This window comes from Watersipora subatra, chromosome 9, assembly GCF_963576615.1.
Source record: "Watersipora subatra chromosome 9, tzWatSuba1.1, whole genome shotgun sequence".
Taxonomy (NCBI): Eukaryota; Metazoa; Bryozoa; class Gymnolaemata; order Cheilostomatida; family Watersiporidae; genus Watersipora; species Watersipora subatra.
In genome coordinates this window covers 62,015,210-62,038,401 of record NC_088716.1, presented here as the reverse complement: position 1 = coordinate 62,038,401, position 23,192 = coordinate 62,015,210, and the positions used below count along the sequence as shown (strand labels likewise).

Sequence of the window (23,192 nt, the reverse complement as noted above, 5' to 3'; positions counted from 1 at the left end):
TATAGTGTACACTAGGAATAATGTAAAAATGACTGACTTTTCAGCGAGTGATTGACCAACCGTCTTGAGCTCATAGCCAAGGCTTATGAGCACAAATACTTCTCGGATAATTCAAGTACAAAATAAAGAAGCAACTAGATAATGAAAGTGCACCAGTTGTGCTCCACACCAACTTACGATGGCGCACTATTAACATACCCTCCTGTATTTACTGATGGGCGCGCCCTCTGACATATCTCCACTCATGAGGCTGATGGAAGAGAGGAGCGGGGGAGGAGTCAACTCTTCATCTATCGAATCGTCAGACCGCAAGTCGGGTGTTAAGAATTCGATTGAATGTTTTATCGTAGTCTTAAGGAAACCATCAAATGCGAACATCCAATGCGGAGGCATCTGTCTTTCTTTCAGAATCTTCATTGACTGAAATGCGTCAAGTTCAATATGAGAAAACAAAGCTAATTTGCGTAAAAACACAACAATCCATGTGAACAGCAAAAGTAGGGCAGCCTAGCCAAAAAGCCGCAAATGTATAATTTGAGAAAATTGTTCTAATGATTCAAACGAGGAATAAACATGAAGAATGATAAAGAATAAAAGTATAGGGAATAACAAGATTAAGCTGCACTGCAAAAAGCAAATTAATCATAAGATCTTCTTCCCAAAGCTTAGACCAATCGAATTTGTTAAATTTATTGAATAGAGGCATTGTCCTACTTCATTACAAGATCAGTAACAACTCCACGCTACCTTCAAGATGGAGTAACAAAGAGTCTAGTAACAACTTACAGCTTCATTTAGAGAGTAGATGCTCCTATGGAGCTCCTCCATCGTCATGCTGCCATACTGGACGACAGTCAGCAACTCCTTGAGATAATTGTCAAGGTTTGTGCTCTCCTGGGTATGAATAAACTCTCTCATGGCCTTAGCCAAGTTGTGCATTTGAAAGTCCGACAAGCAGTTTTTCTGGTTTGCCTTCTGATCTTCTGCCCAAATTTCTGATAGCTGAAAAACATAAAAATAATTTACTTTTTCAAAAAACTGCATGTTAATCAGGTTACAAGTTACAATACACAAAATAGAAACATCCAAAAGAGACAGTTAGAACACTCGAACTAACTTTTGCTGCATCCTCTGTTAAGATCTCAATCAATTTAGCTCGGCTTTCTTGGTCTTTTTTTAACATGAACAAGCCGCCGCTTTCTCCACTTCTGTCACCACGGACTTCAAAAGAGGCAGCGCTGTCAACTGGCGGAGAAGTAAGGTAGTCTTTGGGAGTGCCTGGTGTATTGGGATGCGTATCATAGTCCATGCTAAAACATCCAACCATTGAATTATTAATACAATAGTAACATTAGGAGTTAGGCTCCCTTTATATGAGAAAACAATTCTAACAGGTGAATATGGATCGGCTGCATTATACCAAATTTGTGCTTAGTACCAAAACAACCCAAACATCACTGAAAAATATAAACTTTAAAACGTGCCATAGAATGTTAACCGCTTGATTTATGATACAACAAATCTGCAATCATATAATTTTATGTTACTGGCAAAAGGTTCATTAGCATTACACTTGCTAGGAAATACTCTTAGCATATACACGCACGTACACAGCATGCGCACATAGACACGCATATACAACAAGAATAGACAAGATTGGTGCTAATAGACAATCATGCAAAGATGTGAAGCAAACCCAAAACACTGTGCAAACAAGAAACACCGTCGTAACAACAGAATGGCGAGAGGCGTGCACCTTCAAAGAAAGCGTTAGTCAGATGAATACTAAATGAAAGACATCCAAGCTTGCATTTTCTACGATACCTAGAGAAGCTGCACCAACCATATTAACTATGAGCTAATAATACTTAGAAATTGTTACAGCAGAAGATGAGAGAAAAGTTCTTACACTGAGCTAGAGCTGGTCGGCCAGCTCGGAGCTGTCATACTCCTACAAGGGCTCACTGAGCGGCTGAAATGTAGACATGCTGTCATACATGGTGAGAACAAGATATGCTGAAACAGGCTGACACAACAAGAAACTGCAAATGGCAACAATAAGCCCACGTTAAGCTTCCACTGATCTCGTTCTAAGCATTTGATGCTCCTCAGTGAAAAATGTTGGCGCTTTCACGCTGAAAGGGTTCAAAGAATGCATATTCTAAAGCGGACGAGCCAAGCACGCAAGGTTCAGGGCAACTCTGTGTGAAAGCAAAGGCAGCAGACAGCCAGTGACAGTCACAGACTAAACAGATGAGATAGTAAACCTGGTAGTAGGGAAGAATCTCCAGGAGGAGACAGTGGTTGTCGGAGAACCTGTGATAGGCCTGTTTAAGAGAACCAGAGCATAAGTTGCTTAGTAACCTGCAGGCCAGTTTTATGGGCTAAGGGAGAGTTTATCTATTTACAATCTCAGTGTAAGAAGACTTCATAGTCAAGAAAAAGGAAGCATTGAGAGATTGGCATGAGCATCAAAGTACCAAAGATGTTACATATGAAAGAAAGCGCAGCTGACAAGCCATGCTGAGTGAAAGTCGACTGGCCACTACTCAACATAGCTGTGACCTATCTTCTACTCCGCATACATGAGCCCAGAAGCTATTGGTGAGGCAGATTAGCGATTGACAAGTGTTGTCCGATCACCAACATTAATCGTGAGAGGGCAACTACCATTTACCAAAAAGAGCACTTGTTATACTGTGTAAGGTAGGCGTATCACCTGTGATGTGTAGTCTGTGCAAATGTTGAGATAGATCTTTCTGTTCCCTCACTGGCATGGCGGTTCACTCTGTAAAAGGCAAGAAGTTAGCCATATCACCAGCTGAACAGTTTGCTTTGGATCTTTCCTAACAACTTGGCATATCATTTTGATGATCTTAATTACATAATAGTCACCAATCGTTTCTACCATCTCATTTTTAGTCACTGCTGAAAAGAACCTTTAAACAAAAAGCACATTTTTGGTTTTCAAAAATTGTTTAAAAATGAGTCGAATTGTCAGATAAGTGAGAAAATGTCAAACACAGACTTTATATTGCTCGTTCTTAACAGAATGGAATTGGCAAGACTGGCTTCTCATGCCCTATAAATGGGCTCACGTGCACACTAAGAAAGAAGACATGAAATAATACGATGTTACTTGCTACGAGTCACCATTCTTTAAAAGGTCCCTTTAATACTTATTGTAAGCAAAGATTGTAACATATTTTAATAGAATACTCAAATGTGATGGAGTATAAATACATTTTGCCTCTTTGGCAGCTTGCATAAGACATAATGGAAGTATTTTTTAAATTTATGACTGTGCTCTAAGCAATCTACATGTAGTCATACAATTAAACTGCATACTATTATACGCAGTAATAGAAACATGCACAAACAATGTCACTAATACAATTACTACACACCTCTATGACTCAAAGTTATGACTCATACGTAATGCTGTGAACTCTAAAAGGACTATCGGAGCAAGGAAGAGCAACTCCTAAACTCCACAAAATAGGGACTTGTTCAAAGACAATGACTAGCATAACATGGTTGAGGAATGCCGTGTACGAGTGGTATAAATCGACTGTCAAAGAGAATAGGACATGAGTGTCGTATGAAGTGTCGTATGAGGTAACGGATACGCATTATAGAATCGTAATGCTGTCAAAGAATGAGGCGTTAGGGAATTCGAGATGAGTGGGATAGCTTGACTGTGAATCATCGTGATCCACGCAACTTTCATGTATCTGCTAAAAAACGCATCTGAGTAACACGATACTCGATAGGACAGCGCACTAGCCTCGACACTTGATAGACTGACGCTCAATGCCAACAGGTATATATTACCTCCCCACTCCGAACCTTCAAATTATTATAGCAATTACACTTAGTTTCCTTGACTACAGTTGTGTTTCCTTATAGCTTTGCGGAAAGACATTCCTAGCCAGTATTAGAATGAAAAACCTGGTCTGATAAACCCCCAGGCCATTGTAGATTATCAATATTTTAGTATCGGTTAACTTTGGCTCATATTCTACTAAACATTAAGGTATGATACATGATGGTAGACTTGACATTATTATACTAAACATTAAGGTATGATACATGATGGTAGACTTGAAATTATTACACTAAAAGAGTGACCTCAATACCTTGCTAGGCGAGACTGCTACCATAAAATGTAACGCAATAGCACTACGTCGATCATTCCTATTTAAAACTGCTAACGCTAATCACTTTTCGTTCTTTCTTAGAGTTGTCTTTTTTCTATATACAGTGTCCCATTGTTGAAGATTCAGCTGATGAACAGATGTACTAAAATTTAATTTCAAGCGCACCAATGAAAACCGTCAATGTACAGGTTTGATAATCACATAAAATAACCTTCTGAAATGTAGACATCTTCTCAAGAATTGGAAAGCGGACGACTCCCATGTTTTCTGGATTGAACCGTTTTATAAGCGTGTCAAGGCGAGGTTAACGGATATAGAGTTAAGAAAAAACTTACGCTCTTAGGTTAGGATTGGTTGGTGGAAGAACGACCCTGAGTTTGTTGTGGGCCCTTGTCTCGGGAGAGGTGACTGGACTAGAAACTGTCTGGGCTCCGAGGGCTGGAACTGAGAATAAAAGGCAATATTAGGCACACCTAGCCAAGCATAGTTAGTGAATCATTCTGATGGATGGGCGCTGATAATACGCGTATGCTATAATTAGATTTGTGCGTTATGGTTAGCTAGCATAACACAACCAGAGTCAGGCAGGCGGTCAGAGAGTGAAAGCTTAGAATACCAACTAGCAAGCTTATGGGGTGTCAAATTGCTGGGGTTGATGGAACAGCGAGGCAGTAGTCTAACGCAAAATGCTGAAGTCATAAGGATTTGCCTGAAGTTTTCAATTTAATTTTAAGATTTACGAAAGATTTCATTCATAAATAGCATAGCAAGCTGAATGCTTGGCATTGCGCAGGTAATAAAAAAGTTTGTGCATAGAGAATTTATTTTTAACTAATATATACAACATTTACTATTCTAACTTTTAAATGAAGTTTTTTGTTTATTTCTGTGTGTGTCCACGCAATACATAATTCAAATATTTAAAAGCCCGAGGCATCGCTAAAACAGATTGTTGAAAAACATTTTTTTACTTCTTATGCAACACATTCACTCAAGATTTATAACACCTTGTAGACAGTGACAGGTAATGTAGTTGCCATTGGCTAAGTTTCCTTACCCAATGAATATGAGTAACTTAAGCTAGTAACTTAAGCTAGTAACTTAAGCTAATATTTTAATATTTACTATAATAAGAGCCGTGTCTGTCTGAAGCCAGCTAAGAGTGTTGAAAAAAGATTGCACCTCACAAGAATCGAACCCATATAGTCGAATGGACAGATGTTAAGCCATGCGTACTACCACTAGACCATGCAACCACCTGCCATGCAGTGGAATAATTGCGCATGTAATCATTACACATGATCACACACTGCACACCGGACTGCAAGTGTGCAAGCTTGTATATTTTAAAACAATCGCTATTAACTGGCCAAACGAACAATGACAGACAGATAAACACCCCAATTTATATATATGTCGATATATTCAGTTTAATAAATTTATATTATTGTTATATAGTTGCACACATATTATATACACACTTGTAATATATATCTCTATTGTACATATGCTTAATACAATAAACACTACTAAGTCTAAGTTAAAATGTCCATAATATTGAACACAAGCCATTTGACCATTGGTAATTGAATTCACTTCGGTCTTAATATTTTGAGTAGACGATACAACTTCAAATTCATTGACAAGAAAACCTGGTTGAACTATAAACTCTAGTGTAATATTATGACTATATTTCGCTCTGGCATAGTGATAATCTATAGTGATAATCTATAGTGATAATCCATAGTGATAATCCATAGTGATAATCTAAAATGAGATAAAAACCTGAAACAACTGCAATAATCCTTTTTGATAAAGTTATTTACAAGCATTAAAGAAACCACCACTAAGAATTGCTATCAATATCATTTCTTATTATTATTCATACTATCGCTATCATTTCTTTAAAACTATAATAGCCGCAATAATTCTAATAAACCAATTATTCTATCTATTACAAACAACAGTCAACACAAAAAATTGTACCCAAGCAAAAAATTTGAAGTTGCCCACTCGTTTTAGTTAATAGTACTAGAAGAGCCTGAACTAAATTCAAATGTCGTACTTCCATGCAGACTAGAAGTCAAAAGAGAGACTGTAACTTATAATTTAAAACTTCCTTTCGGAAACGAAAAGTTTCCAAAGCTGCTCCCAACAGCAACTTGGTAGTTTTTAATCCATTTGCTACTTACAAGTTTCATCACTTTCGCAAGACTTTCGGCAACAAAAATTCGTTATTTAACTTCACTCAAAAGTGAGGTAGCGCGATTTATTGCGTCTAATTATTCTAAAATGCTTCCAAATATTATATCGAGCAGATATTCACTAGGATAAATTGATGCATCATTCAACTAGCTTTGCTTTGGAAAAAACTAAATTACATTACCAAAACCAGCTCTAGCTAACGCATAACAGACTGTGCATGGGGATACTTGAGTTGCGAACGCTCTAAGACATATACTATTACTATAACATCCGGGAGAAGGAAGACTCAATGAGAAAAGGCTAGTAAAGCGAGAGACATCTAGGGTAGAGACGGCTGACACTCCCAAACAGGATGTGAGCGATACTGCAAGTGCCGAGGGAAAAGAGTTGCCAACAGCCAAAGTATAGAAAGTATAGACCGAAGCGCCGGGCAAGTACATTATGTAGGGTGCCTGAATCTGATGCATTAGCATTTTATTGAATATATAAACATTTTAATAAGCTTTTGCTGTAGTTCTTACGGTACACTGATGAGTATTGAAAAGAGACGGTTTGGCTTTACATGACTTATATAATGTAAAAGATATGGCAGGGCAGGCTAGCGACAGGCATCTCTAAATATAGCTGCCTCACCATAGACAGAGATAATTATCATAACACCAAACTTCCTGTTTCAGCTCATTGGGAGGTTGAAGGTCAGAGTGTATTACAAGAGCGGGATGATGTGGATACAGCGACTAGCCAATGTAAATGCAGTAGTCAAGTTAAAAACAAACTGTTGCAAGAGTTGCCCATTTCATTTATATTCGAATAAATTAGTACTTTTTGAGTTTTTGTAATCTCCTTTTATCAACCATTCCATTTTATAATTATAAATTATGAAAAAGACATTCAAACCAAAATTCAGAAAGCATAGAACACACACGCTATTCATGAAAGGAATGTGCAACGAAGTCGAGGCAGCGGCAATTTACGCATTTTCTGAAAATGATTTATGGAGTGGACAACTTCAATTTAATCAGGAGTTATGTCCTTATGAAACAATCTACAATAGTTTGACACACTTGGGCACGAGCGCAGCAGTGGAGGTCAATCACAAACACGAAGCCATGCTGTTACAGTTGATATCCACCGGACTCACTGTTGAGGGTAATGTGCAATTATCCTGCTGTTTCCTGCTGTATGAAGCTTTAAAGAACTTTGTTTAACATTCACCATGACAACACATCTAGTCCCTAATATAATTAAAGATGGGTTTCCACTTTAACTGGTTCACCAGCTATATATTACTATGAGGTTTAGATCTATTGCGTGCCACTATCTATCGATACGAACAACTTTTTATATCGTTTTTACAAAAGCTTGAAAAATATCAAAATTGGTCTAATTATTGCTTTGTTTTTATCAAGCTTGTTGAAATATTCAAACAATGACAAATGCGCAGCCGCTAATCTTTTTCCAATCAGATAAAAACGCCGATTGTTTCAATTTCTCACTATATACACTTATATTAAGTGTTGGATAGTAGGTTATTGAAATATGAAGTCATCAGCATTGCAGCAGTCGGTCACACAGAGCGTAAACCAAGGAATGTAAATCTATAATGGGTTTTGGCACAAGACCGAGAGTGAAAGAGTTGCTGATGCATAGTTTTTAAAATCTTCATGTCACGCCTACTTCAAGAGTTGTCACGCCTACTTCAAGAGTTGTCACGCCTACTTCAAGAGTTGTCACGCCTACTTCAAGAGTTGTCACGCCTACTTCAAGAGTTGTCACGCCTACTTCAAGAGTTGTCACGCCTACTTCAAGAGTTGTCACGCCTACTTCAAGAGTTGTCACGCCTACTTCAAGAGTTGTCACGCCTACTTCAAGAGTTGTCACGCCTACTTCAAGAGTTGTCACGCCTACTTCAAGAGTTGTCACGCCTACTTCAAGAGTTGTCACGCCTACTTCAAGAGTTGTCACGCCTACTTCAAGAGTTGTCACGCCTACTTCAAGAGTTGTCACGCCTACTTCAAGAGTTGTCACGCCTACTTCAAGAGTTGTCACGCCTACTTCAAGAGTTGTCACGCCTACTTCAAGAGTTGTCACGCCTACTTCAAGAGTTGTCACGCCTACTTCAAGAGTTGTCACGCCTACTTCAAGAGTTGTCACGCCTACTTCAAGAGTTGTCACGCCTACTTCAAGAGTTGTCACGCCTACTTCAAGAGTTGTCACGCCTACTTCAAGAGTTGTCACGCCTACTTAAAGAGTTGTCACGCCTACTTAAAGAGTTGTCACGCCTACTTCAAGAGTTGTCACGCCTACTTCAAGAGTTGTCACACACAAACTCACGAGAATTGATATAAAAAACTTATTCAAATTTAAGAACGAAACTAGAATAGTGGAATGTCAGATTTCCATGCAATTTATATATTATATAAAACAGGATTTCACTTTATTGCCAGCTTGTGTCATGTGCCAATCACCCTTTGATTTATAAATACACAACCTATTTTAAACAATGACTAATTCTCTGTCATAAGGTCTTGAAGTTGCCGGGTGATGAAGCATTCATAGGAGAAAGCGTTTTAGATGTAACTTAGTCACAGTAAGTAACAGTAAGTAACAGTAAGTAACACTAAGTAACAGCCTACAATTAATTAAGACTTACAGGCAACGTGATATGAAACTTTTACAAACTTTATACAACAATTGCCTTTCCATACATAGAATTACGTCCAAACCAATTATGGATTTGTCTCCTTTGGTCTGCCCTTTATGCAATGTGCATTCCAATCCTGCCGATGGCTCGCATTTATTGCTGTCTATGCAATGCGCCATATTCGCATCTATATCAAAAAATTGAAAATAGGCGTGTTTTCATTTGTTTAATGTAGCTAAAAATTAAATCGTCCGCAAGTGCTGTTGTAATATTAAAACAAATTCAATAAAATCAAAACTACAATTCCATGAAGTAGTAATATACTCTGCTGACTCGCTAATGTGGCAGATGAAAATGGAGAAAACATTTTACACTGTTGCTTTAACTGTATGTACTCGCAAACTAGTTTATTCAACGTATATGCCAAAGTACATGTATGTTGTTTGAGATAATAGCTACATCGACAAAGGTTCATTATCACAACATGGGTCCAATTTTTGAATTTTGTCCCTATTTATGTAGAGATACTTCATTTATATGGTGACCCTTGTCTGTAATTGCTTCACTTCCATTTAGTGGCACTATTCCCTCCCACCATCTCCCCATCAACTTCCTGTCATACATCGGTAAGAATCTTCTTTTATTTGCAACTATTTCCTGTTTAGTTCTTGCGAGCATCTAACAAGAGTTTTTAAGCTTGTTAATGTACAGACGAAATGGTGAGATGATGTTAAATAAAAGCATGAGACCCTGAGTGTTACTAATGCCAGTATTGCATGGCCACGAATTAACTACACAGCTGTGAACGTGCCTTGTAATATGTGTATGCACGAAGAGAAGCAAGTTACAAGGCCTTCAAGTAGCAGGAATCCTAAAACCTGGCCTACGTTCATGGCATAATCCAATTTCAGACAGACTGCCGACCCGAGAGCATATAGCAGCTGGTGAGCAAGTATTGAGAAGGCTAGCTTCAATTCACTGATGGTAGGCTTCCCTTCCTAACTTATCTCTCCAAATGGCTGGAACGCCTATGACTGGAATGGCTATTTCAGCTTGTTAAGCAGGAGCCAGGGAGGACGTAACAGTCAGTTCTACTGAGGAAGCCCATTTATAATGCTCCGATTGAGCACCTTACCAACGTGTCACATCAGAAAACATTATGTTCCAATCGGAGTGGTTAATTTACAATTTGACAACCTTCAGTCAGGATATCATTAGTATGACACGCCCACCGTTATGACACGCCCATAATTCAGAGACAGGCGAAACAAGCACTTGTTACTTGTCATCGCGGAGCTGCGCCAAGTTTCACTAATTAACAGCACACTGCTGACAACAGTAGATATGGCTAAATCCAGGGTAAGAATGCGATGAAAGGTAGCGGAGTTCAGAGCGGCAGAAAACAAGGACTATTTGATAAGGCGTGCCTTATCTAATAACCACGTCAGAATCAGCCTTTGTTCTATGCCATAGTTTAATTGCGCCCACACCGCGATGACCCGTTGTGTGCAATGCTGTACCACTCAGTAGCAGCCGGTGTCAGCTAGTGCCACCCCGACAGAAAATAATTTTTGTGTTGAGGTGGCGGTCTATATTTAAGGTTGTCGTGAGTTTTGTGCAGTTTTAGTGTTCATAGCTGACATCTGGAGTTGCAAATATAATTGGAACTGTGTTTATGTCAAAAACTGACATTTGTCAGATGAGCTTCCTCCCATGCTCATATGCTGTCTAGGCTCGCAGCCATACGCATGTTTCATGATTTGTTGAAAATACAACTGCACTGACTGCATTACCCTTGATAGAAAACCAAACAAACATAAAATACACATAAATGGCCAACCTACATAAAACACTGAACTTGTTGATAACTGTTTTAAGTAGTGGTGGATTTATTCCATCAGTGAACAAGAGATACTCAGAGAGAAGAAAGACTTGCATAAAAGAGAATATTTACACTACTGAAATATCTCAGAGAGTTCCTATATTGAGGTCAATAATAGAAGAGCCCCTACTTTTGAAGTAAGCATCAGACACAATACAGTCTAAAAGTGACTAAACCTACAACCATTATACAAGTGAAAGTACAAGGAACTTTTAATGTACAATTTGCAAGGAAAGTTTAGTAGGTGCCATTGTGAAATCAGCATGTCAAACACACAGCATCTAAAAACAAAACATTAAATTGTGCCTACCATTTTTATTACAATTTCATGGCATGATACAACTGTCTCATCAGTTGCTTACACTGATCATCAGATGGTGCCAGTAATTTTTTTAACTGAATCTAAAACTGACCATGGTTTGTATGCTATAAATAGACAAAGTTTATACAGGCAAACGTTTTATCTTACACTGGTTATTTATTGTATATTGGTTAAATATTGGAGAAAAACCAAATTAAATGTCAAATTCATAATATATCTAGCTAATTTAGCAAATACCTTTACGTTTTATTGTTTCTTGTAATTTTGACCTTCCCCCCCCCATTCCAGAATACAGATCAAAGGACTTGACCAACATGGCAAAAACGATAGAAAACTTGAGGTTACATGTTCTCCCACGATCAGATAAGTGTTGTTATTGTTATTAATATCTTATCTTATCTATGTGAAAGGAACGTGGTCAGCCTGTCCTTTATTAAAGTAATTATGTGGACAACAACATATTTTCTAGGTGTGGCATAAATTTTTACATCCAGAGATTTTAACACATCGGATTGGTATACACGTTGGAGAAGAAGTTTACATTATCTTCATTACTAATCAGTCTATCTATATTTCTCAATGTTCGTGTGTATGTGTGTATACGCGTGTCCAGCTACAGCTATTAAAATCTTGGGATAAAAGATGCGTAAAGCAGAAGATTTGATCTCGGTACCTCTCCTTCGCCAATCGACCGCCTTACTAAACCACTGAGCTTGGTCATTTCACTAGGCAATATATGTAGCTATATTAAAGCAAAAAGTCTAGCGCTTTAGGTCATGATGAAAAGTCATAGCGTAGCTGCGTTTAAGTCATAGCTCTTATTAGTAAGCTTACTAAAATTTTCCATCGGCAATGTGTCAGGCTAATAGCAAATGGCAGGCAACTCTCATTACCTCTCAATGTTTATAGGCTGATTTTTAATACCCAGGCAACCCGGGGTAGTACCACTAGGCATGAATAAATCAAACATTCCTAGTTGGCTTCATACTGTGACAGCAGACAAACCTGTTGACTTTTGTAGGGGAGCCACAGATAAGTGTTTTTCCTCTAATAAAACAAACCCCTTGAAGATCTTACAACTAACAACACATGAGGTTTTCAGGGATATTAATCAACTGTTCTATGCCGGTGCTCTACCAAGCTGCCAATAGCCCTTTAGGGGCAACACAAAAACTACTGCAAAATGTGATTTCAATCAAGAACAAATATAGGGAGGGGAGAGAGGAAATGCATATGACATGGAAATAATGGGCATTGCAGAGATAAGGAATGCCTAAATTAGGTGCAAAAAGAAAACAAAGAGGATGTAGGTTAAAAAACAGGGGGAGGGAAAAGGAAAAACAGAATACCAGTAAAAAGGAGAGCAAGCAGTAAACATTCCTGATAATGCAAGTTCCTATCTGAGAGAACAAAAACTGAGTGACACTACCCAAGTAGATTAGGATGTAATTTCCTAGCTCTGCCAAAGATCAGCAACACCTCATCTTTGCATACAGAAAAGAGCACTGCATTTGCTGCTATGAGTGTCATTAGAGGGCGCACTAGCCCAATGTGTGTATAAGCTGTTATGATTGTGCACCATTTATTAACATGTAGTAAACTATATAGTTTACATTTTTCAACAAAGTTTAAATTAAAGGCTGAATTATAAACAATTGCATATCAGTTTATTAAAAAAATCATGTTGAATTCAACACAACCCTCCGGCACCCTTTATGCTCCATATGACTCAGTGAGTAAGCAAAAGACAAACCCAAATCTGCTCCTTTTTAGACTGGGTTGTGACTTGACACCTGAAGTTGCATGAATTAAGCAATCTGCTGCTTATCTTTGCTAGAATTATCTATAACACAATCCATTTTTATACAATGTAGAGGCTGTCCGCAGTAGGCTCTGACTTGCGCATACTAGCATACTAATCGCATACTAGCAAACTAATCGGCAACTTCAACAAACAAGCCATAGCTTTCAAGCCATAGTTTTACCAAATTGATATGGAGAGATAGAAAAACTATTGAAATTTACATACAACTTGACACAAACAGGGAGAGCAACAGCGAGCCATAACCTGTCTATCGTCCTAAAACACAACACGTGAGTGTTCCCAGCCTTATGCTCAGACTCCAACAGTAGTCAAAGATCTCCTTTAGTTCGAGTATTTAAACAGATGGCTAAGCATCAAATAATGAATCTATGCACATGCGCTACACATGTTATATAGTTCATCTACGTCTGGGCTTCCGAAGTATGTGAAGGCCAGCCGTGTAGAAGAGCGTGCAGAAGAGTGATTTCATAAGGAGGAAGACAATATATCTAGGGAGCTAGTTATTTACAGAGAAGGTAGTTGAGGTTCTAGATCTACTACCTGGATTTCATTGTACCACACATCATTATGCACAACATTTATAGGCTAGTCAGTCTGTTACAAAAAACCAGTAAGCAATTTTTTACTTACAGAAGCCATGGCATATGTGTCCTTCTATATCAAATATCAATAACTTACCGGCTGCATGCAGCAGGTAAGCATGAAATAAGGTGTGAAAGATTCTTGCCATGTAATTTGGATAACAAAAAGTGGATCCCTTATTAAGGGAAACACTACTATAGTAAAATAATGACCAACAGTTTTGCAAAGGACCTGAGTGATTTTTGGCAAAGCTAGGGCAGTGAGCCATATTAACTAGCGATCCAAGCTACATGACCAATACAGGAACCAACAAAAGAGGCAAGAGCCATAATCTTTAGGCGGCATAAAGATCTCGCAACTGGAAGCTGGTAGACTGTTTAATGTGGTCAATGGGCATGAGGTTAGACCAGGCAGAGCTACAGGCATTAGGGAGCTGCCCATAAATCATCAATCCACTCTCCGACACATTTAATTGTTATTAGAGCTAGTTTGGCCAAAGCCTCAACTTGTTGACAGGCCTGGCTGGCAAACCAGCTAAGCATGAGCTCTAAATGCTTCAACCAGCTCAGCAATTCCCTTCAATCTCCTCTCGCTTTCCTCTAAGATAACAATCCTTTAGTTGTCCGCCACTCATCAACCCTCTAACGCTTACTACGCAGCCTAGATAGTTTTATCTCAACTCCATAGCCTCTCTATTCGTGGCCTGGACAGCTAATTCATATGTCGCTTGACTCACATGAATTCGCGTAAACGTCCGATATCTCTGTGCTGGCAGCAATGGCTAAATCCAATGGCAAGTCTGAAGACTGGTTTTTCTCGCCAGTAATTCAATAGGCAGGCAATTATACAACAGGATTTGGCAAAAGTAATTTCCTTGCATCTTCCCAAGGGAGAAAGTACACTCCATTATAACCTACAACTCTATAATAACAAACATGGGATTCCATTCTCTAGGTGCCGGCCCACCACGAGCTATTAAACGATTCTTATTGCCTATACTAAAGATGAATATAAATTATAAGACTTGATGATATTTAGAGAAAAGAAATGACGCTGGAAATGCCCGTTGCTACCCGCCATCAAAACTTGTAGTGCTACATAAGCTTCAGAGAGCGATTAAGTTATTTTGGTTTAGGAGATAACGCACCGGATTAAAGTTCACTTGGAGCCCTTTGTGATAGTCATAACTAGCAAAATATCTGAACCCTCGATGAACAAACATGTCATCGGATCCTTTGTAAATAGAGCAGGTTTATTGCCCTCCGACTCGCAAGTATGACAAAATACAAGGACAGTGACAGCTCACCTAGACCAATAGTCGACTAAATAAGCGAGTGAAGTAACCATAAATTCTTCCTTAAATACCTAGATGGCTGACATCAGCTACGATAGGCCAGAGCAGTATAAACTACTTCCGTATGCTGCTATCACAAATTCTAACCGTGACATAGAGTCCTTCATACTGTATAAACGAAGTAGTCGCCTCTATCGTGGTCTGACATTGGCTAGCGCCTTGCTAGCTAGTTCCATTAATCTTTGTCACTGATGCATATTTCCACTTTTGTATGCATGGATGGCAAGACCACATTTGTTTCTGTCATTGTTCATCCGTGATAGCCATAAGTAGGCAAGATTAGTATTCTATTGCATATTCTCATGATTAGTTGCTCCCAGGCATCCCTCTAGCCCACAGTGCACGACTATACGCGGTACATGAAATAACAAACTAAAAAAGTACAAGCCTAGTCGATGCTCAACTGACAGCAGCAAGTACCAAATGATTCTACAAACAACTAGCAATGAAGAGCGACTCATGAGGCAAAGAGACTGACTTCTATGACGATGTACCACACAAAAATGGCTGAATCTGTGGGACTACCTAAAATGAAGTTGGAGAGTTTTAATGCAACCTTAGATTAGTTGGTATTGAGTTGCCATGCTAACACATTAGCTGAAAGCACACTAACTGAAAGCATGACTCTCAGAAATTTGTAGAATTTTTCCTTTAAACAGCTTTACAGACACAACGGTTACTTTTACTGTGGTCAAATTGCATATGTTCATTTAGTTTTTCAGATAAGCACATTACATGACATACAGGTAAACCTATGTCCAAATTGTTGCTGCTACAAAGAACTTATTACTTGACAGGAGATTTGTCTTTTTGATTTATATGTAGGTGGCCTGCTGATGCATTCAGCACGTGCTCTCAATGCCATTGACACAACACGCAAGACATGAGCATGTGTATGAGAGGCTTGATCATTGTAGAACCTTATTGGTTAATGTCAGAGGTGAGTGCACTTTTTGTGTTTCTGCGACTCATATTCTGGCCATTATGATAAATAAAATTAGTGGCTGGTGAAAATAACCTTGACCCTAAGGGTTACTTGGACAGTATATACATGTAAAGTTACTATTGATGAAGGGCTATAGTGTAAGGAATATCCTCGAGTTAATTCATCGTCTAGCAAAGTCTCAGTTCCACTGCTGTCAAGATAAAACCCCACATTGTATAAACTAGCTCTCTATCTAGAGTCAATTTGTATCTAACTAATCTTTTGCAACATTACCAAGTAACGGTGAGAATAATGAAAACTCTTTCAACTATCAAACGCGGGTTCTTCGTGAGGGCACTCAACTCGCAGTATCAGTAATGACTCTGATAGCGATAAACATCAACAAACTGTGAGAAATACACTATCAGCCAACCAGACAGAGTTGACAGTCGAGATGAACTAGAACTAAAATGCAATGAGGCTGCACATTGGGTCACCAATAGCAGTAGCAGTGTAGTGGATCAATTGCATGCAGAGCGTTAGGACTGATACGTTAGGATAACAACTCATGATCGACACTAATTCAATAGGAAATCAGTGGCAAACAATGTGACCTCTTGCCAGTCTCTGTTCAATCATGCCGGGCTGCCAGTTTCCTTCGCTGCACTCTTTGCTGTACCATTCTATCGGCGATAATGCATCCACTATGGATTGTGGTTGTTCATTGTACATTCATGACATCATGCGCTTGTAAATAAAAGCAGGTGCATCGCCATACTCAGTATTTACATCTGTACTTTACATTCACAGGACACATATATATGTGGTTTGGTATGCACTCACAGGACACATCTGTGGTGTGCCATGCACTCACAGGACACATATGTGGTATGCTATACATTCACAGGACACATCTGTGGTATGCTATGCACTCACAAGACACATCTGTGGTGTGCTATGCACTCACAGGACACATCTGTGGTATGCTATGCACTCACAGGACACATCTGTGGTATGCTATACATTCACAGGACACATCTGTGGTATGCTATACATTCACAGGACACATCTGTGGTATGCTATGCACTCACAGGACACATCTGTGGTATGCTATACATTCCAGGACACATCTGTGGTATGCTATACATTCCCAGGACACATCTGTGGTGTGCTATGCACTCACAGGACACATCTGTGGTATGCTATGCATTCACAGAACACATCTGTGGTTCACTCTACATCACAGGAAACATCTGTGGTATGCTATACATTCACAGGCCACACCTGTGGTATGCTATGCATTCACAGGACACATATGTGGTATGCTATACATTCCCAGGACACATCTGTGGTTGCTATGCACTCACAGGACACATCTGTGGTATGCTATACATTCACAGGACACATCTACGGTTTGCTATACATCCACAGGACACATCTGTAATTTTCTGTGCCCAGAAGTCTTCCATCGCTTGCTGTTCATTTACTGCCAACTCCTGAAATCGAATCTCTCCTATGACTCAGTATTTACTCTAGTAATTTATAGGTTACACTTTCCGTGCTACCCAAAGTGACACAAGAGAATGCACACTTACTTTGGATGAAAAATCTCTAGTACCTGTTTAATTTCGAAATATAACGCTGTGAGGAAAACTCTGTTAAACGAAATGAATTAATGCTAAACTTGAAAACATACCAACATGTAGCGACCAGCGCCCATATACCACATATACAGTGCAATGTAAAAAAAGAAAAGAATTTGATTTCCTGTACTTGATTTTACCAGAGCTAATGCAAACGTACTACAGACACCCCCCTTCCTGGCCTCAAAACACTTAGCTTTGTCAGCAACTATCCTAGCATGTCATAAGGTATGCCATAGTCCAGTTGTTCTCACTATGTAAAAAACTCAAGTGAAAAACATAATTTAACATAAGCTTACGGCAGACGACTTGTAAAATAGCTGTCAGCACTATCAATTAAAACTGTCAACACTGGCCGAAGTCCAAAATTTTTGGAATGTGTAGAAGTTATAAAACTTGGGTTACGGTGATAAGTATTAGATACCACAGAATGGCAGCATCCTGATCAATGAACACAAGAGCCGTAGAACTAGCAGTTGCAATGTTCAATCAGTCAGTAGTTGTGGTACAGATAAACGATTGTCATTCAAGGAAGGCTTATACTATTAGGAGAGCCTACATATACCAGTAAAGCTGACATGTACAGTAGGGGACCACATGGGTTGTGAGAACTGACACGCACTGTAGCAGGCCCCACATGTACGCACTGTAGCAGACCCTACATGTACACACTAGCAAGGTTCATACAGTCTAAGAGAGCCTATATGGACTAGGAGGGTTTAAGAGAGCCCAAATGATCTAGGAGGGTCGAAGAGAGCCCACATGAACTAGGAGGGTCTAAGAAGCCCACATAAACTAGGAGGGTCTAAGTGAGCTTACATGAAATAGGAGAGTTTAAGAGAGCCCTCATGGACTAGGTGGATCTAAGTGAGCGTACATGAAATAGGAGGGTTTAAGAGAGCCCTCATGAACTAGGAGGGTCTAAGTGAGCTTACATGAAATAGGAGGGTTTAAGAGAGTCCACGTAGACTAGGAGGGTTTAAGAGAGTCCAAGTAGACTAGGAGGGTTTAAGAGAGTTCACGTAGACTAGGAGGGTTTAAGAGAGTCCACGTAGACTAGGAGGATTTAAGAGAGCCCTCATGGACTAGGTGGATCTAAGTGAGCTTACACTCAAATAATTTGTTTACTAGTAGTTTTTTGGCTAGTGAAAGAGGGTATAAAACACACCTATCATTGAGTAAAGGGCTCTTCATTGCTTTGCCCTCGACTAATCTCCTTGAAATTGCTAGCTAATTACGCTTTTTGTAAGGACTGTTGTCTATTTATAGAGTCGAATAGAGTAACTGTAAAATATTGGTGGCGTCCGATTGATGAGCATAACAAAAACAGCTTGAAGGTTTGTGAGCTTACTAGGGCCATCAGCTTATACTGTTAATAAAAGGCCATGCTGACTACTGGATTCCTGGCTGCATCACTATTTTAGAAAATCATACAAGACCAGAGGCACTAGTGAATTTCAAGAGGGTAGTATAAACGACAGAGAGCTACTTTCAATACCAATTTTAGTAGTTGTTGGGTGATATGCATTGGTTTGTTCTTTATCGAAATAACGCCTCATCATTATTGATACTATTTTTTGAGCTATTAGAGATTCAGTCTATTGATTGCAGTGGCGATTTAGAATGGTACCCAGCCATCGACAAAACTGTCTGATAAAGTAGAGAACAGCAGTCTTCCACATTTTTATTTTACACAAAGAAGCCTACTAGTCTTGCCCCTACACAAAAGCAAGTCAAAAAACTCGCTTCTGTATGGCTCTTCCTACACTCGCAATGTAAAAAAAGCTTTGTTATCGTTGGTTGGACTCAGTGATTTGTGCCAATCAATCTGGCTGATATCTGAGGAGGTAATGTAAGCCCATTATTATTGACCATCCATATCTGTTTTCCAATTATAAACCAGGGCTGATGTACTTGAATACTTTGTCAAAACGAAATCCGCTAGATTTAAGAAAAAATATTGGAAACAAGTTAGGGAACTACAAAGTATGTGAATTTCCCATAAGAGCCGCAATGCAATGGCTGACCAGTTTACCCGTTAAACGGCAAACAGTCCTTCACAGTTTCTGCCAAATGGCTGAACCATACCCTACTTGTCCAGTTATCAATGAAAAGTGCCCTCCACCAAGCTTAATATAGTAGGAGTTAGAATTGCAAAAGCCACCTGAAGAATAGATAACATGTGACAGAACTATTAAAAGTGATTACTAGTCTTAAAGAAGATAACTTTACATAGAAATAGAAAATGAATAGACTGAAGTCTTTGTCTTACCTGACACACTCCGCTCATAAACTCCATTATCCTTGTGTAGTTTGTTGCGATTCTCTAGAACTTTCCTCGCCTTCTTTCGGTTCCTATAAAACCCGCCAGAAGTCAAACCAGGCTGTACTCTATAGACAGCTTTTTCTGAGACAACATTACAGTAATATACTAATTCCTCATTTTGGTTACAGTCATGTCGGGTCATTGTCTCTAGGCTGTCTATCTCATCGGTGGTCGTTAGTGACCTGTGTACACTTTGTTTCACCATGCGGTCCAGTTCTACAGAGGATATCATACCATACTACCAGTTCTATATCCAATATTCCTTTTATGTCCGGCAATCAATAGCCAACCACCATGTAGCGGTCTTGTTAGAATTTCACAACCTCCAGAAGAACGTAAAGATATCACTGGCGAATCTTTCTGCAGAACCTCAAGAAATATAAGCAGCTAATCCGATGCAGGAAGATGCCGAATCTGAAGATTTAGCCCGAGCAGAGTACAGAACGCAGAAAATCCACTGCTACGTTGAAAGAATGGCAGCTGAATTAGGTTAGTGACCGTGAGCGATATATGTAATAGCCTAGGTGATACTGTGTGCAAGCGTGAGATAGAGAGATGTGAGGCGTGAGCAGCGCGATTCACACTAATGATATAAGTGGCCAACTAGGGAACAATGGACTACAGAGAGCTCAACGTATAGTATTACACTGACTAGCAAACCTCTATCGCATTATATGCAGCCATAGCCAAAGTCTGATATGGAGGTGGAGCCTAAAGGCACTGATGGCTACTGGTTACCATGGAAACAGGCTAGCGACAAATCAGAAACACTTCTGGGAAAGCTTATTCCAACAGGCAGATCTGTGAACAAAGCAGTAAAAGGACTTCATTCCGAAAAATATATTTTCCTTTTAATTATAAATGTGATGATGAGAAAATGAGACAAGTGTGCATGCAGATAGAAGAGTAATTTAAAAGTAGGCGAGAGTGTTTCAATTATCCAAACACGGTCTATGTAAGAATGACACGAGGCTGATCTAGATAAATGACAGGCTTATCAGGCGTAATGTTGGTAAGACAGTAATTCCATTAAGATAGATGATCTTTAATTTCATATCAAACGCCTCTAAATCACACTAGAAGACTCCGGAATACTACGCATAAAATAGACAGCTGAGCCGAGCCAGAAAGATCAGAGGTGTACCTCGACAGTATTGAACCTTTTCGGCAGTTACCAGTTTGTTAAGAGTTCTTCGCCATCTTACAACAATTACGTGTATTATATACATATCTTCTGCTGACACCAACAATTCTTTCTTGTAATTACTGAGAAGTGTATTCAACTCTAGTTTAGATATTAAAACTTTCATGATCCCAGCAACGATAGAAACTCTATATCGAAACTCTATATGTAACTGGAAAGCAGGACAGGAAACCTACCTTGATTATAAAAACAGTCATTGTTTGTTAAATGTAATTATCAACAAACAATTATAATAAATCTGACGCATTTTTAACCAAACTCTTACTATCAATGATGAGAAACTGTTTGTTGGAATAGCTACAATGGCTCAGAGTTGCTATTCTATATTCAAAAACGCTATGGTATTGGTAATGGTAAAATGCTTATGGTAATAGAAAGATGAATTTATGACTAGTATATAATCTCTCCAGCACATTCAGAGTTAGGTTTGAGAGGGTAAATAATAAATGATAAGGTTTTGTAAGAGTCGTCAACATGACTTGATCAAAGGAGGTGCATAGGTCAGAGGTACACTGTGGTTTTGACTTATAACCTGATCACTTGTTGTACTTGAAAACTAACATCCCCTTTTCGAAACAAACAATGCCAAATGTGATTTACTTTTTGGGATAATTAGTCTGTACAGGTTGTCAGGAATCCTCAGCACGGTTGACTATACTGAGCCGAAAGGCTCATTTACCCAATACAAGCTTAACGCAGATAATACATTTAACAATTTGGTCATGACTTTGCTGTGAGCTGTGCACTTTTCAAACTACATTAAGTTCTGATGAAACTGAAAGTCTTGTAGGAATAGTTAAAAATGTTGTGCTTACAAATGTGATATTTACCTAAGTCATGTACCATTGATTGCTATTTCGTTCTTGGTTTTAATATCACCTGATACGAATGGCTTTAGTCAAATGATTCTACATATTTGAGCTGTGCTAGACATTTTCGTTCCATGTTTAGCACCACTGATAACTGATAACTGATAAAACATCATTATGTTGAGAAGCTCATAAATATTGTTCTCTGATCAGATATTACCTTTCTAATGGTCGGAGAAATTTTTGGGAATAACTATTACACAAAACAATGGTCATTTGCATACATGTAGAACTATCTAGCAGAAGGTTTCCTTATTAATGTAGTCATGCATTTATTGAGGAAACAGTAGGAGATGGTGGTACAATTACCTCAAAGTTAATTGGTTATATAAAGTTCACCCTTTCCATGTAAACAGCTGTATGTAGGAGAACCATTTTTAGCACTCTATGGTGTTTAAGCATAGAATGGCATCCACCCAGTGACACCACCATGCTGTTTTCGTGTGTAATGTGTTTTGTGTGATGTACAAATTAATTGATTAACAAATTTAATGGTGGTGAACTTGTGACACAAAATGTAAGGTAAGATATGCAGTTAGATCACTTGTGCAGCCAAGCGTTAGAGACACGTTGTGTCTCTTAGAATAATTGAATTGATCTCTGCAATGTTCGTGTAACTAGATTTTGACAGAGGACTTTTCAATATAACATCTACAAACTATGGAAAATTGCAACCAACGATGCATACATTTTTTTTCAAATGAAATAAATATATCTAGGGCACATAGAGAAATTGACGTTTTCTAGGGGCCTAGTAATTAGTTCCCTGTAATCCTAATATAAGCTTATCGTGAGTAGCTTTATTAGATCACCTCGAAAGGTAGGCAAAATAAGATGAGTGTAGGGAAGCCACAATCTCCTCTGGAATGCACACAGAAAATAAAAGATGCCACATCACCATTAGTGAGTACCAGAACAACTAACCCTTGCAAGGAGGCCGACCCTTAGTTTAGCGACGACGAAAGATACTGTCTAGCATATGAGACTTACAGACACCTACATACACAACAGGCTCCACACAAATACACCATAATAGCGCCAACGTTTTGTCACAAACCAAAGTGCACAAGCAAGCTAGCCTTTGATAAAATTTCAGAGTCGGGTGGATCTGTTGAGCCTATGATAAAGGAACATAACAGAAGCTAAACAGTGAATAGCAAACAAAAAGAAAGACTCTCAACTCTGAACTTGGTGTTGCCAAAACAAATATGGCGAGTGGTCAAATATAAAGTGTCATGAACTGAAAGCTGG

General features: G+C 38.8%; 1 protein-coding gene across 3 annotated transcripts in view; it reads right to left on the bottom strand.

Moving 5' to 3' along the window:
• Positions 1-23,192, bottom strand: part of LOC137403595 (mitogen-activated protein kinase kinase kinase 15-like) — a 98,922-nt gene that overhangs the window by 4,121 nt on the left and 71,609 nt on the right. For 2 of the 3 annotated variants that reach the window (XM_068089559.1, XM_068089560.1), the window contains exons 21-27: positions 19,815-19,897; positions 4,496-4,604; positions 2,720-2,788; positions 1,910-1,972; positions 1,118-1,310; positions 787-1,002; positions 199-420 (exon numbers count right to left, since the gene is read on the bottom strand). In XM_068089559.1, coding sequence (XP_067945660.1) covers positions 199-420; positions 787-1,002; positions 1,118-1,310; positions 1,910-1,972; positions 2,720-2,788; positions 4,496-4,604; positions 19,815-19,897 — 955 coding nt within the window. The remainder of the gene's footprint in view (positions 1-198; positions 421-786; positions 1,003-1,117; positions 1,311-1,909; positions 1,973-2,719; positions 2,789-4,495; positions 4,605-19,814; positions 19,898-23,192) is intronic. The other variant, XM_068089561.1, reaches the window with a different exon arrangement.